The sequence below is a fragment of the Canis lupus genome, chromosome 3 (assembly GCF_048164855.1).
Source record: "Canis lupus baileyi chromosome 3, mCanLup2.hap1, whole genome shotgun sequence".
In the NCBI taxonomy this organism is placed as follows: Eukaryota; Metazoa; Chordata; class Mammalia; order Carnivora; family Canidae; genus Canis; species Canis lupus.
Genome location: NC_132840.1, coordinates 74,448,840 through 74,463,886, shown reverse-complemented (window position 1 = coordinate 74,463,886; position 15,047 = coordinate 74,448,840). Strand labels below are relative to the sequence as shown.

Here is a 15,047-nt window from a genome sequence, read left to right as displayed (position 1 = left end):
AACCCAGGATCGAGTCCCACGTCAGGCTCCCTGCATGGGGCCCGCTTCTCCCTCTGCCTGTGTCTCTGCCTCTCTCTCTCTCTCTCTCTCTCTCTCAACCTGTCTTTCATGAATAAATAAGATAAAATAACCTTTAAATGATACCTTAATAGGATTCAAGACAGCATCTACTTTGCTTAAGTGTGTAAATGGCAGGACATGTGTGAGGACTGTCATATACCTATAGGGTCACTTTCTGAATAATTGGCTTTTTGTTATTGAGGCTTTGTTGTATGTATACCTGAAAAAGGTACTATATGGAGGGAATAACTAAGCCTCAGGAGATGAGTAATCCTAGATTCCAAGTCAGGCTCCACCATTAACTAAATTAAATTACGTAACTTCTCTGAGCCTAATTGTCTCCATCTATAAAACAGACATGATACCACCGAAGGGTCATTGCAAAAAATAAGTTTAATGTAATTAAAATTTATTCCCACCCCCACACCTTTTCTTTTCAGTTATTCCTTTGGAACACACAAAGCAATTTAAATATTTACAAAGCACTTACTATTGTGTAAGGCCTCGTGACCGGACACTGCAGGAGATAAGCAGATTATAGTCGCTGTCCTCATGGAGTTTATAATCTTGAGAGGTTAAGATAAACAAAGAATATGTACACAATGTTTAAACTTAAGAGATCTCACATCACTTTGTACATACTTATGTGGTCCCTTATCACTCTAATGTAATCTCCTGGTAGGTAAGAATTTACAACTAGCACTATGCTTGGGACTCCTCATGCAAAGGAAGGAAGGAAGGAAGGAAGATGAGGAGGAAGTAGCCCAATGAAATATATTGAATCATAAATTCTATTTAGTGCATCTTACTTCCAAAAGATAGGAAGTTACTCAAGTACTTTTTTAGGGGGTAAGAGGAGGAGACAAGGGTAGGACAAAAGGAGAAGACAGGTAGCACAAGGAAGGATCACTTTTTAAATACTTTAAAAAATTTTATTTGAGAGAAAGGGAGAGACATCATAAGCGGGGGAGCAGGAGAGAGAGAGAGAGAGAGAGAGAGAAGCAGACTCCTAGCTGAGCAGGGAATCTGATGTGGGGCTCAATCCCAGGACCCCAAGATCATGACCCAACAGAAGGCAGATGCCTTCTGTGACAAAACCAAGAGCTGGACACTTAGTGGACTGAGCTACCCAAGCACCCCACAAATTCTTTTATAAATTATATCCCATTAAAAAAAAAATCAACACCTTAATGTTTTAATGATAAACTAATTCAAACTAAAACCATAGTATAGGCCTAAAATACAGCCAGCATGTTGCTCTACTTCAGAGGCAGACAACCTACGACCTCCAGCCTTTTTTTGTACACCTGCAAGCTAAGAATGGCTTTTACATTTTTAAAGAGTTAACAAATACAAGATTGTGTCCAGCAAATTCTAAAATATACTATCTATCCCTCGACAGAAACATTTTGCCAACTCCTGCTCTACTTCATAACAGAATTTTGAGACTCTCACTAAATACTTTAATACTTCCAAATTGACATTTAAGGCAATTTATAGGATTTCTCTCTTTCCCCTCCCCTGCCCAGTTGTCTCTCAGTAGCCACTTTCTTCACACACAAGTATTTACACAAATATTAATCACAACATACTAGGCTGGCACAAAAACAAAACAAAACAAAAACAAAACAAAACCCAGAGGCTGACCATGTCTTTTGTTTAATAACAAGTGTTCTAGCACAAGCATTTTCCCAACAATGAGTTTAAGTTCCACAATGGATTAGTAAATCAGGCCTATGTTGACCAGAACCCATGACTTATGCCAACTTCTCCATCTGCACATATTCGAAATTGGGGGAGGGGAAGGGAGGGAAGAAGACAGTTCCCAGTGCTAAGTCAATAAATTGATTATTAATAGGCCGGGAAAATATTCACCTACTTCAACAACAAGGTCAAAACAAGTATGGGAGGGTGACTTAGAACCAAATTCATTAGTGTGTGAAACACCTGTGGGTTTGACAGTAAGTTCTTCACCACTTACATCATAGCACATGAAGTCAAGAAGGGTTACTGACAGTTAAGACTCTAACCAAAAAAGTGAAAAAAGACCATCTATGCAAGCACTGAAAAAACCATTCAATCTAATACTCACAAAAGTACTCAAAATCTGTAGAGCAGTATGAACTACCAGACTACTACATCAGAAAGAAGAACTAAGTTTTTATTTCAGTTCAGCATGACTAGTAATATGTGATATGGGGTACAGAGATCACTAAAAATCGCCTTCCAGGACAAGCAACACACGAATAAAACATCTGTCTCTCCCAACACTAGAAAGGAGAAGGTAGGCACCTACTCTCCTTGAAACTATCAAAACCTGAAAAGCACTCAGAATGAGTCCTTAATTCTTCCCAAATAGTTAAACATTCTGCAAGAAAAAAGTCAATACACGGACTTCAAGATATGAAGGAATAAGATTTAAAGGATCTTATTTGAACTATCTTACAATGACTCAAAAGTTTGAGAAAAAATGGTATAATTTTTAAGGAAAGGTCGCTAGTCAATAGCCTTGATATACTGCATACACGTATATTTACACAAGAAACTAAAAATACAGATGTCTCTATTCCAGGAAAATCTTTTTAGTCCTTAGCTATAAATCCCTAAAATGCAAACCTACAAACTTCAGACCTTAAATACATCTGATATTTTTTTTAAAAGATGTTAATGAATCTAAAGTTTCCTTTACATGCCTAACTTTCTGTGATGGTTTTACCACCCTGAATTCTAACAATGAAATTAGCACTACACCACCAACATAATATACAAATACTTGTGTCATGAATTACAACAGCAATTATTTAACATGAGAAACACTAGCCCTGAAAAAAGTGGCTCTGAAACCACTTGTACGCACTGCAGGCGTGTTAATTCACGCACAGGACTTATTAAGCATTTATATGGCACATTTATATTTGCCAAGTGTTTCATAATCATTTTTGTTAGCTGTTTTAGCCCAAAACAATCCATGAAGAACTTACAGAAGAGGAACCTAGACGTAGAGAGGAACCAAAGAAAACCAATTTTACTCTGAAGGAAATAACACCATTCTCTTACGATATGCCAGATACTTCTACAATTACTTTTCACCGGCAGTATGAAATCTTTCAAAAAAAAAATGAGTTATTAATGAATCTGAAAAATATTAAGGAAACACTGTACTGAACTCTCTGGAAATGCTTAAACACTGGTAAGTACTCTGGACTACCATATTTCATTATATAGACGCTGTAAAGAAAAGAAAATTCTCCCAAATGTCAAACTTCACGGCTAAATATAAAAGCGGCATTTTTTTCCCCACACTTGCTTTAAAAAAGGTTAATCAAAGCAGAGCACTCAACAAGCTGCAAGCCGCGTCCTGCAACGAGGAGTCAGGTCGGCCACGAAAAAAAAAAAAAGTAGAGCCCAGCCTAAAGGCAGCGTTGAGGAGGAAGTTCTGGAAGCAGTCAGAATCTGCTGCTCAGCAGGCTCCGTTAATGCATCTTTCCGAAGATAATGGTTCTAAACCAGAACTTGTGGTTTAATCTCAGCACCGGGAATGGATCGCATCCAACGTTTTGGAGGATTTAAAAAAAAAAAAAAAAAAACTCGCCCCGGCGCTACATGCGGAGGAAAGTTCCTTCCTCGGCCCATTTAAACATCCCCATTTCTTTTATCTCGGTGCTGGTGCATCTTAGCGAGAAAACCCTGTGAGCTCGCCGCGAACGCAGGCAGCCTGCAGAGCTGTCCCGACCCCGCGGCTCCGGAGCAGAGCCCGTCACCGTCAACGCCCGGGTCGGAACGCGACTCCCCACCGCGCGGACAGCCCCGGCCGGTAACTTACACCCTCCCCCCCTCCAAGGGGCCAATTTCGTGACCCACATCCCCAGACCCCGCGGAGCCCCAGACCCCGCACCCCATCCCACTTCCGCCCGGTGGCTTCCAGTTAACCTCCGCCCCGCCCCCGCCCCCGCCCCCGCCCCCGCCCCATCTTTGTCTCGCCACCCCGAGCGCAGCACCGCAACGTCCCCCGCCGCCGTCCCCACCCCCACCCCCGCGCCCCCGGGTCCCTGCCCTCCCTCGCTCGGCCCCTCCGCCCACGCCCACCCCTGCGCCCGCGGGTCCCGGGCGGGCCTTTCACCTTGTCCATGAGCTTCCAGCACTTCTCCACCATCTTCTTGTCCACGGTGCCGGGCGGGTGGGGGCTGAGGTGGTGGTGGTGGTGGTGCGGCTGGAAGGCGTCCTTCATGAGCCCGATGAGGCCGCCCGAGCCCCCGGAGCCGCCGCCGCCCCCGGCCCCGGAGCTCTTCTTCACGTTGCCGGCCATGGCCCGGGGAGGCTCGGGGGCCCTGCCGCGTCCGCCGGCTCCGCTCGGCTGCGAGCGAGGGAAAGAAGGAGGGCGTGAAGGAGGGGCCTCTCCCGGCCGCCGCCGCCGCCGCCGCCGCCGCCGCCGGCTGTCCGGGCGGAGGGAGGGGCGGCCGCGGGGAGGGGAGTGGGCGGCGTCGGGAGCGCGCGGGGCTCGGGGACGCCGGCGGCCTGGTCCCGACTGGCCAGCGACCGCTCCTGCGCCACCCCCTCCCGAGCCACAGCTCCCGGAAAGCCGCCGCCAAGTTTCCGCGCCGCCTACCCCTCCCCTGCCCCCCCCCGGGGGCGGGCCCTGGCGGAGCCTCTGCGCCTGCGCCCTCTGCCGGAGAAGCCGGGCACGGAAGGGGGCGGGGTCTGCGTGGAGTCTGCGCACTGGGCGGAAGCCGAGCCCTCCATGTTCCTTGTGGGCTGGAGGGTTGGCGCTCCTTGCAGGGGTCGTTGGAAAATTGACCTGAAGGCAGGCGGCGGTAGGAAAGACCCCGAACGTCCGGTCTTTTTTCCCCCTTACCTGACGGATGAGGAAATACAGCTTAAAGTCATTGGCGTCTCCACATTGTGGGAGAGAAACGGAAGTTCTTTTCCCCGCCCCTTGGTGCTGTGAACTCACGAAGTCGGGAATGTGACAGATGGTTCAAGCCTGATCACTCCCCAGAAAGGCGTGAGACGCTCAGCCCGCAAGCTCGTCTTCCAGGGCCCTTGACCTTCTGAAAACAAAACACTTCCCCCTTTTTGGCTTCTGAACACTAGTTCCTTTTCTGGGAATTGAGTGTGTGCTTAAGGTTCCCGGGCTCAGCGCGTTGGGCTCCGTGCGTTGCCCCGCAGGTCAGCTCCGCCAGCTCCAGGCCTTGACCACAGCGGCCCAGGCCCGAGGCAGCTGCCGGCCCTGGCCAGGGGAGGACTCACTCCCCGCGTGGAACAGAAATGCAGTTCCCAGTCATTTCCACTTCTCTAATCTAAAAAGTTCTGTTGGAAAAACTCTGAAAAAAAAAAGGGGAACTTTTCTTCCAAAAGAAGGAAGTGCCCTGCCCTGATTTGCTAATTCTGAGCCTCCTCTTTGGGAGCTTGCAGGCTCTAGCGTGTCTGTTAAATGCTCAATTCTGTCTTAGATCCCCTACCTGGGTCTTCCACAAAGCCCTTAACTGATTAAGGAATTAAGTGTATCATGTGCTCCTGGCATAGAGGGGAGAAAAATCTCTCTGAACTCAAGGACTCATAAGCCAGACATCCTTGCTTTGAAATTCAATGGCCTTTATCTAAGATTGATTATGGAGTCAACATTATCGTTTACTATCAGAATTTCCTCTTATCAGTTCCTGCCTAGAAAGAGAAGAAATCTTTAAAAAAAAAGAGAGAGAGAGAGAGAGAGAGAGAAGAAATCTCCCAAAGGAAAATCTAGGCAAGGCTCTAAGATAACTGTCAAAACTGGGGGCACCTGGGTGGCTCAGTGGTTGAGCATCTGCCTTTGGCTCATGGTGCCGGGGTCCTGGGGTGGAGTCCCACTTCAGGCTTCCCACAGGAAGCCTGCTTCTCTTCTCCCTCTGCCTATGTTTCTGCCTCTCTCTCTGTCTCTCATGAATAAATAAATAATTTTTAAAAATAATAATAAAAATAAATTTCACTAACTGTTCATTCTCACAGGTACCTCATTTATTTATGCTATGCTATTTCATTGACTTTGGTCTTCTGGGGTACCTAACACGTTGTAGGTACACAGGGTATTTTTCCCCCTCATCATCAAATGCTAGATTTACTGGAGTAACAGGTAAGAAATTAACCCTTGGGCCTATATGAGTTCATCTGGTTCATCTACACATCTCTGGCTTCCTTTAAGCCTTCCAATTTGTATTATCTTCGGCACCACCTGGATAGAGTGTAACTGTATAATTTGTACTTTGTTTCTGCTTGCAGAAGCTGTATCTCTGGTGGCGCCTGGGTGACTCAGTCGGTTAAGCCCTGGACTCTGGATTTCAGCTCAGGTCATGATGACAGAGTCGTGAGGTCAAGCCCTGTATTGGGCTTACACTGGGTATAGAGCCTGCTTAAGATTCCCTCTCTTTGGGATCCCTGGGTGGCTCAGTGGCTTAGTGTCTGCCTTTAGCCCAGGGCATGATCCTGGGGACCCAGGATCGAGTCCCACATCAGGCTCCCTGCATGGAGCCTGCTTCTCCCTCTGCCTGTGTCACTGCCTCTCTGTGTCTCTCATGAATAAATAAATAAGTCTTTAAAAAAAAAAAAGATTCCCTCTCTTCCCTTCCCTCCTCTCAAAAAAGAAAAAAATACATACTTTTTTTTAAGATTTATTTATTTGAGAGAGAGAGAGAGAATGTGCATGGCACACACAAGTGGAGCAAGTGAATGGAGGGGCAGAGAATCTCCCGCAAACTCCATCTGCACTGAGCTCATGATCCAAGGAGGGGCTCAATCTCACCACCCTGAGATGAGGACTTGAGCCCAAATCAGGAGTCAGATGCCTAACTGTGCCACCCAGGTGCCCTATCAAAATTTTTTTTTAAAGCCACATTTCTTTAAATATACAAATAAACTCTCTCTAGCATTTGAATAAAGCAGAGGGAGTGACAGTTCTTTCCTCTATATCTCTTCAAAACTCCCAGATGGAATCCTATTCAAAGGAGGACAGAGTTCTGCTGAGATGATCTTTCTTATTTTTCACTTCTAATCTGAAGTTAATGAAAAAAAGAAGGAAAGATTGACCTTCCCCCCAACCACCACAATTTTTACTTGGCTTGTTTTCAAAGCATACTGAGGATGGGGATTGGATTGTTGATCACAATGTCATTCGCATTCTTGGGTCATTCTAGATCTGGCTCAGTTTGTATCATCACATCATGTGACATGGGGCACTTTTCTTCTTCCATTTCACCTTCACCCAAACCACATCCTCATTCTGCACCTGAAAGTCGGTTGACTGAACATATTTGAAAAGTAAATCCTCTTCTGAGGCGTGATATGTTGTTTGTATTCTGTAAACTCTGTCCTCAAAATGTCATCGCATGCATCAGCACAATGCAGAAACCAATCATTCCCTGAAAAGTGACCCCAAACAGGCTTCTAGATGAGGAGAGGACTGTGGTGGGAACCTCTCCTGCATTCCTATGCAGAGGAAAGAGTTCTGAGGGGAGAATAAATGAAACACACTTCAAGATGAGAAGAAAAGTATTCTCCAGATTTGGGAGTTGTGAACAAAGTTATCTGACCCTACATTACGGGAACTATAAGCCCCAGAAAAGGCAAGTATTCTTCTCTATACTCTGTAAAATCTCTCAAGCATCAGAGAAGTACCCAGCAGCCACCAAGGTGACAAATAAGCATAAATCAGCCCCATCTGAATCTCTCCACTCCCCAGGGAAAGGATTTTTAAAACCCAGATCGCAAAGCTATTTCTTCAGATCTGCTCCTGAGGACAGGCAATTGACCAAAAATGTTGAGGGGGACAGAGATTGAGAGAAATAACAAGAGAATCTGCAGGTTCCTTGATCCACAAAGGGAAAATCCCTGATGTTTTTTGCTGTTTTCATTCTAGCAAGTGTATGGTTCCCAGAGATCCAGGCAGCAGACAGATGAAAAAGCTCCAGAATAACTAACACAGGGCTGGAGGAGAGAGGGTTGGGGGTTGCCTAACAAGGACAAGTCACCCATCATACTCCCTTCCCCAGAACCATTTTTCCAACCACTCATGCCCCAGCAAGAGGCTAGGAAGTATCCCCTAGAGAGAGGCACTCCCAACATGGCCCAATAATTTTTTTTTATTTTTATTTATTTATGATAGTCACAGAAAGAGAGAGAGAGAGAGACGCAGAGGGAGAAGCAACCGGGAGCCCGATGTGGGATTCGATCCCGGATCTCCAGGATCACGCCCTGGGCCAAAGGCAGGCGCCAAACCGCTGCGCCACCCAGGGATCCCATGGCCCAATAATTTAAGTAGAAAAATTGAGGAGACTCCTGAGGTCAAGCAAGTCCACTAGAGGGAGCCCCGACCAACTCAATTCTACATGAAGCCTAGCAAAGGAGTTTCGCAGCACCTGACTGAAAACCAGCCACAGAAGGGAATAGAGGAAGAGAGGCAATAAATTAAGTCCCCGCAAGGGAAGATGGCCCTGTGAATTCCCAGTTAAAACCCAGCCCTTTTAGGATTTACCAAATCAAAGACTTAAAGACCAGGAAACTAAGGGTTACCTGGGTGGCTCAGTGGTTGAGTGTCTGCCTTTGGCTCAGGGCGTGATCCTGGGGTCCTGGAATCAAGTCCTGCATGGGGCTCCCCACAGGGAGCCTGCTTCTCCCTCTGCCTATGTCTCTGCCTCTCTCTGCGTGTCTCTCATGAATAAATAAATAAAATCTTTAAAATATATATAATAAAAACTAGGAAACTGAGGTTGAGCAAAATTAAACAACTGACCCAAGTTTACGTAACTGGAGGGAGGACTAGAACTCATGGCTCTTGTCTCCCACTACTACCCTTTCTTCTACATCTGCAGCCCTTTATGTCAGCACCCTGGAGTCTGTGGGTCCTCCTCTCCTCTGTGTCTCCTCTCTCCAAACTGAGAAACTCTCTCAGCTGCCTTCTCCTGCATTTCTTTCGCTCACACACTCTAGAATACCTCCCTGAGGCCTAATAATGGCACTTGCTCATGAGCCCTAGTGATGTAAATCGCCCAAGATGGCTACTGTCAGCTCTTTTCCTGTTTCAGCATTTTCCTGTGACAGCATCGTATCAGATATGGAAATCTGTAACTTCTCAGTCTCCAGACTTCAGGCAGTGCTACATGGAAATGAAGCATGGCTAACCAGCTCTGAAGCCCTTTCCCCTCCAACTACACTGAGGATTTACGGATAGGAGAGAGTGGACTCTCCAGAACCTTGCTGTCTTTTTTTTTTTTAATAATAAATTTATTTTTTATTGGTGTTCAATTTGCCAACATACAGAATAACACCCAGTGCTCATCCCGTCAAGTGCCCCCCTCAGTGCCCGTCACCCATTCACCCCCACCCCTAAGAACCTTGCTGTCTTAAGCTTTGTGCTTGGCACATACCACCCTTCTATGAGCTCCATGTTTTCCAGTTACCTGGACAACCTTCAGTCTCCAGAAACTCAACCCTGTGGTTCTCAGGCCCGCCCTCGAAGGATCTTTGTCACCCTGGATTGGTTCCCAGAACCCAGGCTCCTCCTTGGGCTCCGACGAGGTTGGGTTTTCTCTGTGCCCCTCCCTGTAAGCCGGTCACCCCGCAGGGAGACACAACAGAGGCCAGAGAGGGTCCTTCAGGTAGGAAGAAGCAGGGTAAGGATGATGGGAAGAGGAAAGGGACGAGTACTGGGAGATTGATTTTCTCCAAAAGAGGATTGAGAGGAATGGTTTCTGCCCACAGAACCTGAGGGGTAGAAAGAAATAGCTCCACCCTCCCCACACCCCAGCCTTGACTAAGGTTCCAAGGAGACCAAGAATGGAAGCTCCTGGAAAGTATAAGAGACAGACTCAGAGACTAGAACTCCAACTCTCTTGGGACGCCTAGGGTCAGGAAAGCAGCCCTATGTCTAGCCTTAAATATGAGTCCTCTCCCTCCCCAGGACAGCAAGGAGATGCCACCTAAGACCAAAGAAAAAAGGAAGAAAACTGGTGCACAGAAGAAGAAAGAGAATGCAGGTGCTGGTGAGTCATGCTCTAGCTTAGAGACCAAACAGAGGTGCTCCAGAGAGAATGCAGCCCTCTGAATGATAAGATGAAGCTTTCATATCCCTCCCCCTTCATCTCTCCCCCCCCCTCCAGCCAGGGTTCCATGGAGCTGGGAAATTGGGGGAATTAGCATGCATCCACTCTGTGGCCGCCCTTCTGGCTCTGTGCCTTCCTTAACATACTCATCACCCGTATTCTGAGTATACTCTGTGCTGGGCAGCCAGGACACAGGGGTGAACTCAGCAGACTCTGCAATCCGAGATCCCTCATTTAGAGGTCCTCAGAGCCACAGGAGGAAAGGTCAGGGTGTGGAATGAGGACGGGGAGATGAGAGGAAGGCTGAGATCATGATAAACTGAGGCTCTGCCAACTTGCTAGGGCAGATGTGGAGGTCAAATACGCACACAGGCTGGCAGTGATGGAAAAGGAGTTGCTCCAAGACCACTTGGGTAAGAAGGGTACAAACTCTGGGACAACAGAGATGGGGCAATGGGGGATTTTGCATGCTGGAGGTTTGTAGGGTTGGAGCCATGGTGGGAGGCTGAGCCGACCTCTCCCTCATTCCCTGATAGATAAAAGATTGACATTGTGAGGAAGGGGTGGGCAGCAAAGGTGGGTGAGCATACCTACCTATATTTTTATAAGCAGAACGTGAAGTTTTTCCTTCTTAGCAATGAAGAGCTCATGGGATTCTAGGGGGGGGAAAACCAACCAACCAACTCAGAGAGAGAATGAGAGGCTGGGAATCTCCCACCAGGTTCCCAGAGGTGGGCAGAGTCCATCAATCCCACGGGGCCTGATTCAGCCCACCCCACCCCACCCCCACCCCAGCCAGTTGTGAGCACTGCTCTGAGACTTTTCACAGCTCTGCGGAGGGATGAGGCTCGCAGAGCCAAAGCCTCTGAAGACCAGCTCAGGTGGAGGTTGCAAGTGCTGGAGGCTGAATTGGAGGAGGCCCGAAGTGAGGGGAAGGCCATCTATGCAGGTGTGTGGTCAGTCAGACAGGTGGGCAGAGACCTGGAAAAGGACAATCAAGGGGGCCAGAGGATGTAAAGAAGGGAACCGAGGAGGATTTCCACCTGCTATTGACTAGCGCCAACCTTCCTGGCTCAGTGTGAATCAGGCAGGGGCTTGAAGGAACCAAAGGAAGGCCTCTGGGACCCAGAGGCAGGAACCTTCCAGGATGCCCAATGCCATGTGCTTTATGGATTACAAAAAGCACTTCCTGTGATATGGATCACCAAAAAAAATTACATGACCTTTGTCTCATTCATGTAGTGAGAGTGAGTGGGGAAAAAGGCTAGAATCCAGGTCCTGAGCTGGGTGAGGGAGAGGGGTGTGATTTCTGAGCTTCTCTCCAGGTATTCAGGCTCTGAAAGCTTCTCAGAATCCTGGGAACGGAGAAGACCTTAATGCTCTTGTTCCCACCAGACAAAGCAGGCCCTTTCCCCCTTTCCCCCACAACTTCCCTTTCTTTCTCCACCACTCCATCCACACCCGGGGCCCTGGTCACCCTCTGCCCTCACCACAGAGATGTGTCGTCAGTGCCGAGCCCTGCAGAAGGAAATGGAGACCCACAGGAGGCAGCAGGAGGAAGAAGTGATGGGCCTTCGGAAGAAGCTGGGTAGGCTTCCCCACCCCCTAAGCCCTTTCTCTCCAAAGAGCACTGACAAGGTCCAGCCTGCAGGGATGGACTTACAATGGTCCTTCTCTAGAAGACTGCAATCGAGGCTCTTGGACCATTGTCCCCCCTGACTCTCTCACCGTGGAGGATTGCAGCAGAGGGCTCAAGATGGCCAAAATCTCAAAGGTGGAACTAAAGAAACCGGAGAGACTCACGCTGTCTCCCTCTCTCGATGGTCTCGCCAAACTGGATCTTCCTCCCTTCCACTGCCATGTCTGTCATGAAAGAAACATATTCCTTCTTTTTTTAAAGATTTTATTTATTTATTCATGCATGAGAGACACAGAGAGAGGGGGGCAGTCACTATATGGGGAGCCTGATGTGGAACTCAATCCCGGGACTCCAGGATCACACCCTGGGCCAAAGGTAGATGCTCAACTGCTGAGCCACCCAGGCGTCTCAAAACATATTCCCTCTTAGCTGATGTTTACAATGCAAACTAAGAAAAGATATTTGACTTATTTATTTTCATATCCTCAATGCCTTGGGCATGCCAAGCCCTACATAATTACTTGCTAAATCAAAGAATAAACCTTTTAGAGAAGCAAAAATGTAAAGGACAGGAAGTTTTTCCTTTCTCTCTTGGTTACAGGATAAAGTTGAACTATCTTAGCACGACACATAAGATCTTTCACAATTGTGACCTCAGAGTTTCCTTAACCTAAAATAGCCTCAGTTTCTTTCTTTCTTTCTTTCTTTTTACTAGGCGCCACACCCAATGTGGGGCTCAAACTCATGACCCTGAGACCAAGAGTCAGCCAGGGGCCCCTAAAATAGCCTCAGCTTAGCTACAGATACCCAAGAGTTGCTTATCTGCCATGCGGACCCTGAATTCCTTTCATAATCCTTGCCTTATTTCAAATTTAAATTCGATCAGCATTTATGGAGCACCTCCTGTACATACTAGGTATTTTTCCCCATACACTCTCACATTTAACTCACAATAAGTCTGTAAGGTTTGTATCAATCTCTCTTTAAAGATGAAGAAACTGAGTCTCAGAGAGAGATGTACCCAAAGTTACACAGGTAGTAAGTGACAACCAGACTTTGGACGCACATTTCTCATCCCAAGCCTACTGCTCTCTCTGCTGTACCTCAATGGTATATGTCAGATCTTTATACGAACTATGGGAAAATTGATGATCCTGGGGGGGGAGTCTGGAATGATCCCATTCAAGTTCTGCTTTTGAGGTGTCTTTGGAGACTCTGTTCACAAGTAGAATGTCACTACCCAGTCCCCTTCCTCCTCCCGCCCTGCCCTGCAGAGACGTGCCAGAGGGAAGCTGAGGCTGCGCAGCAAGAGGCTGAACGGGCCCTCGGAGAGCGGGACCAGACTCTGGCTCAGCTTCGGGCCCATGTAGTGGACATGGAGGCCAAGTACGAGGAAATCTTACATGTAAGCACCACCACCTCTGGAAGCCCTACCACCCCAGTAGCTAGGACTCCCCCATTCCCCTTAACCCCAACTAGTTCATACTATCATTGTCATCAATGGGAGACCAGGGGGAAGGAGAAGCATCTCCACAGACAACCCTGCTCTGCCCCGAGGGCAGACAGCCAAGGCACGCAACCACACTTACTTAGTAAGAGTAAGAACCTGAAGAAGATGCTAGGAGGAAAGCTCGCAGACCAGCCCAGGGAAACCCTTGCTCTACCCTCTCTCCCTTCCTGGAGCCTGAAGCTTGGTGTCCACAGGGCAACCTGGACCAACTCTTAGCCAAGCTGAGAGCAGTCAGGCCTCAGTGGGATGGGGCTGTGCTGAGACTTCACGCCAAGTACAAGGAGCAGCTCCACCAATTTGGACTCAACCCCCTGGATCTCTAAAGCTGTAAGCTTCGGGGCAGCCCGGGTGGCTCAGCGGTTTAGTGCCGCCTTCAGCCCAGGGCCTGATCCTGGAAACCCGGGATCAAGTCCCATGTCAGGCTCCCTGCATGGAGCCTGCTTCTCCCTCTGCCTGTGTCTCCGCCTCTCTCTGTCTCTCTCTCTCCCTGTGTCTCTCATGAATAAATAAATAAAACATTTAAAAAAATAAAATAATAAAATAAAATAAAGCTGTAAGCTTCTAGTCTCTGGGCCTCTGAGAGGCTCCAGCAATAAAGCTGTCTTGATGTAGAACTCCACAGAACTGTGGTCTGTGCCTTTTTGACAGATACAAATATCTCTTTGAGGGCATGTTGGTTCTGGCGGACCCATTACTCTGAAGATTGAATGAGAGGATAGAAATTTGACATTTGACAAACTCTCAACTCCTCTCTTAGAGAAACTGGGCCCCATGCCTTGAATCTTGGGCCCTTTGGGTCCTTTCAAATCACCATCCCCTACTCCCACTACCCACACCCCTCCCCGGCACCAACACAGGTAGCCAGATTTGTGGGGGCAAGGCCATTTCTTTAATAGACCAGCAGTGACCAGGCACCAGCCCCCACAATCCTAAGGTGCTGACAGAGAGAAGGTGTAACTGGTCTCCAAACTCTTGCAATATATGGGGGGAGTCCAGGAGTCATGCCTAAGGCAAGTTCCAGATGGCTTCAATCCTAGCCAATCCCATAGCCCACCTATAAAGGGAACACTGTGTTGCTCTTCTATTTTACAACATTCCCAATACTACTTTACTTCTGGTCATATATACGTCAGGGGAGGGGTCCCCCACACCAAGCAATTCTTCAACAGCTCTGTGGACCCCTGCTGGGTACCTTATAATTTCATTCAATTCTGGCACTACTAATGTGAAAAGAGCACCGGATCCCACAGGCTTACGGGACCAATCCCTACTTCAACTGCCAGTGTCAAGTCCAGATTGTCACTGTGCTTCTGACCAACTGACCAAAAAACAAAGGTTCCCACAACCCCCTTCTTGGGTTCCATCATTTGCTAGAGTGGCTCACAGAACTCAGAGAAGCAGTTTACTCCCTAGTTTACCAGTTTATTATGAAGGACACAGCTCAGGAACAGCCGGCAAGTATGTCTAGGGTGAGGCAGGAGCATGGAAGCCCCAGACCCTCTTCAGGCGTACCACCTTCCCAGCACCTCCACCTGTTCGGCCACCACAAGCTCTTTTTGTTATTTTATGGAGGCTTCACTCTGGAAGCATGATCAATGAAGCCATGGCTCATGGTGATTTGTTTTTTTAAAGATTTCATTTACTTATTCATGAGAGAGAGGCAGAGACACAGGCAGAGGGAGAAACTGGCTCCCTGTGGGGAGTCTGATGTGGGACTTGATCCCAGGACCCAGGGAGCATGACCGGAGCCAAAGGAAGACACTCAACCACT

General features: G+C 47.8%; 2 protein-coding genes across 5 annotated transcripts in view; one reads left to right on the top strand and one right to left on the bottom strand.

The window, feature by feature from the left end:
- Window positions 1–4,929, bottom strand: part of CBL (Cbl proto-oncogene) — a 78,420-nt gene extending 73,491 nt beyond the window's left edge. Inside the window, exons 1-2 of one of the 3 annotated variants that reach the window (XM_072822331.1) lie at window positions 4,913–4,929; window positions 4,181–4,414 (exon numbers count right to left, since the gene is read on the bottom strand). In XM_072822331.1, coding sequence (XP_072678432.1) covers window positions 4,181–4,366 — 186 coding nt within the window. In that variant the 5' untranslated portion in view covers window positions 4,367–4,414; window positions 4,913–4,929. Of the gene's footprint in view, window positions 1–550; window positions 627–4,180; window positions 4,490–4,912 lie in introns of those variants that run through there. The other 2 variants (XM_072822332.1, XM_072822334.1) reach the window with 2 other exon arrangements.
- On the top strand, window positions 4,711–13,894 carry DRC12 (dynein regulatory complex subunit 12 homolog). Of its 2 annotated transcripts, XM_072822359.1 has the most exons (7): window positions 4,720–9,698; window positions 9,986–10,067; window positions 10,475–10,540; window positions 10,957–11,076; window positions 11,623–11,715; window positions 13,041–13,171; window positions 13,471–13,894. In XM_072822359.1, exons 1-7 carry the CDS (start codon window positions 9,462–9,464, stop codon window positions 13,597–13,599), a joined length of 858 nt encoding a protein of 285 aa, XP_072678460.1. In that variant the 5' UTR covers window positions 4,720–9,461; the 3' UTR covers window positions 13,600–13,894. The 2 variants fall into 2 exon arrangements, with proteins under 2 accessions (XP_072678461.1, XP_072678460.1); XM_072822360.1 differs by lacking the exon at window positions 10,957–11,076 and having other exon boundaries at window positions 4,711–9,698.
- Window positions 13,895–15,047: the final 1,153 nt, after the last annotated feature.

Bases quoted from the DNA above. Each gene is read 5' to 3' on its own strand.
- DRC12 (XM_072822359.1), top strand. From the start codon at position 9,462: ATGAGCTCCATGTTTTCCAGTTACCTGGACAACCTTCAGTCTCCAGAA. The intron at 9,699-9,985 runs GTAAGGATGATG...CTCCCTCCCCAG, and splicing joins TTCAGGTAGGAAGAAGCAGG to GACAGCAAGGAGATGCCACC. The intron at 11,716-13,040 runs GTAGGCTTCCCC...CCTGCCCTGCAG, and splicing joins GGGCCTTCGGAAGAAGCTGG to AGACGTGCCAGAGGGAAGCT.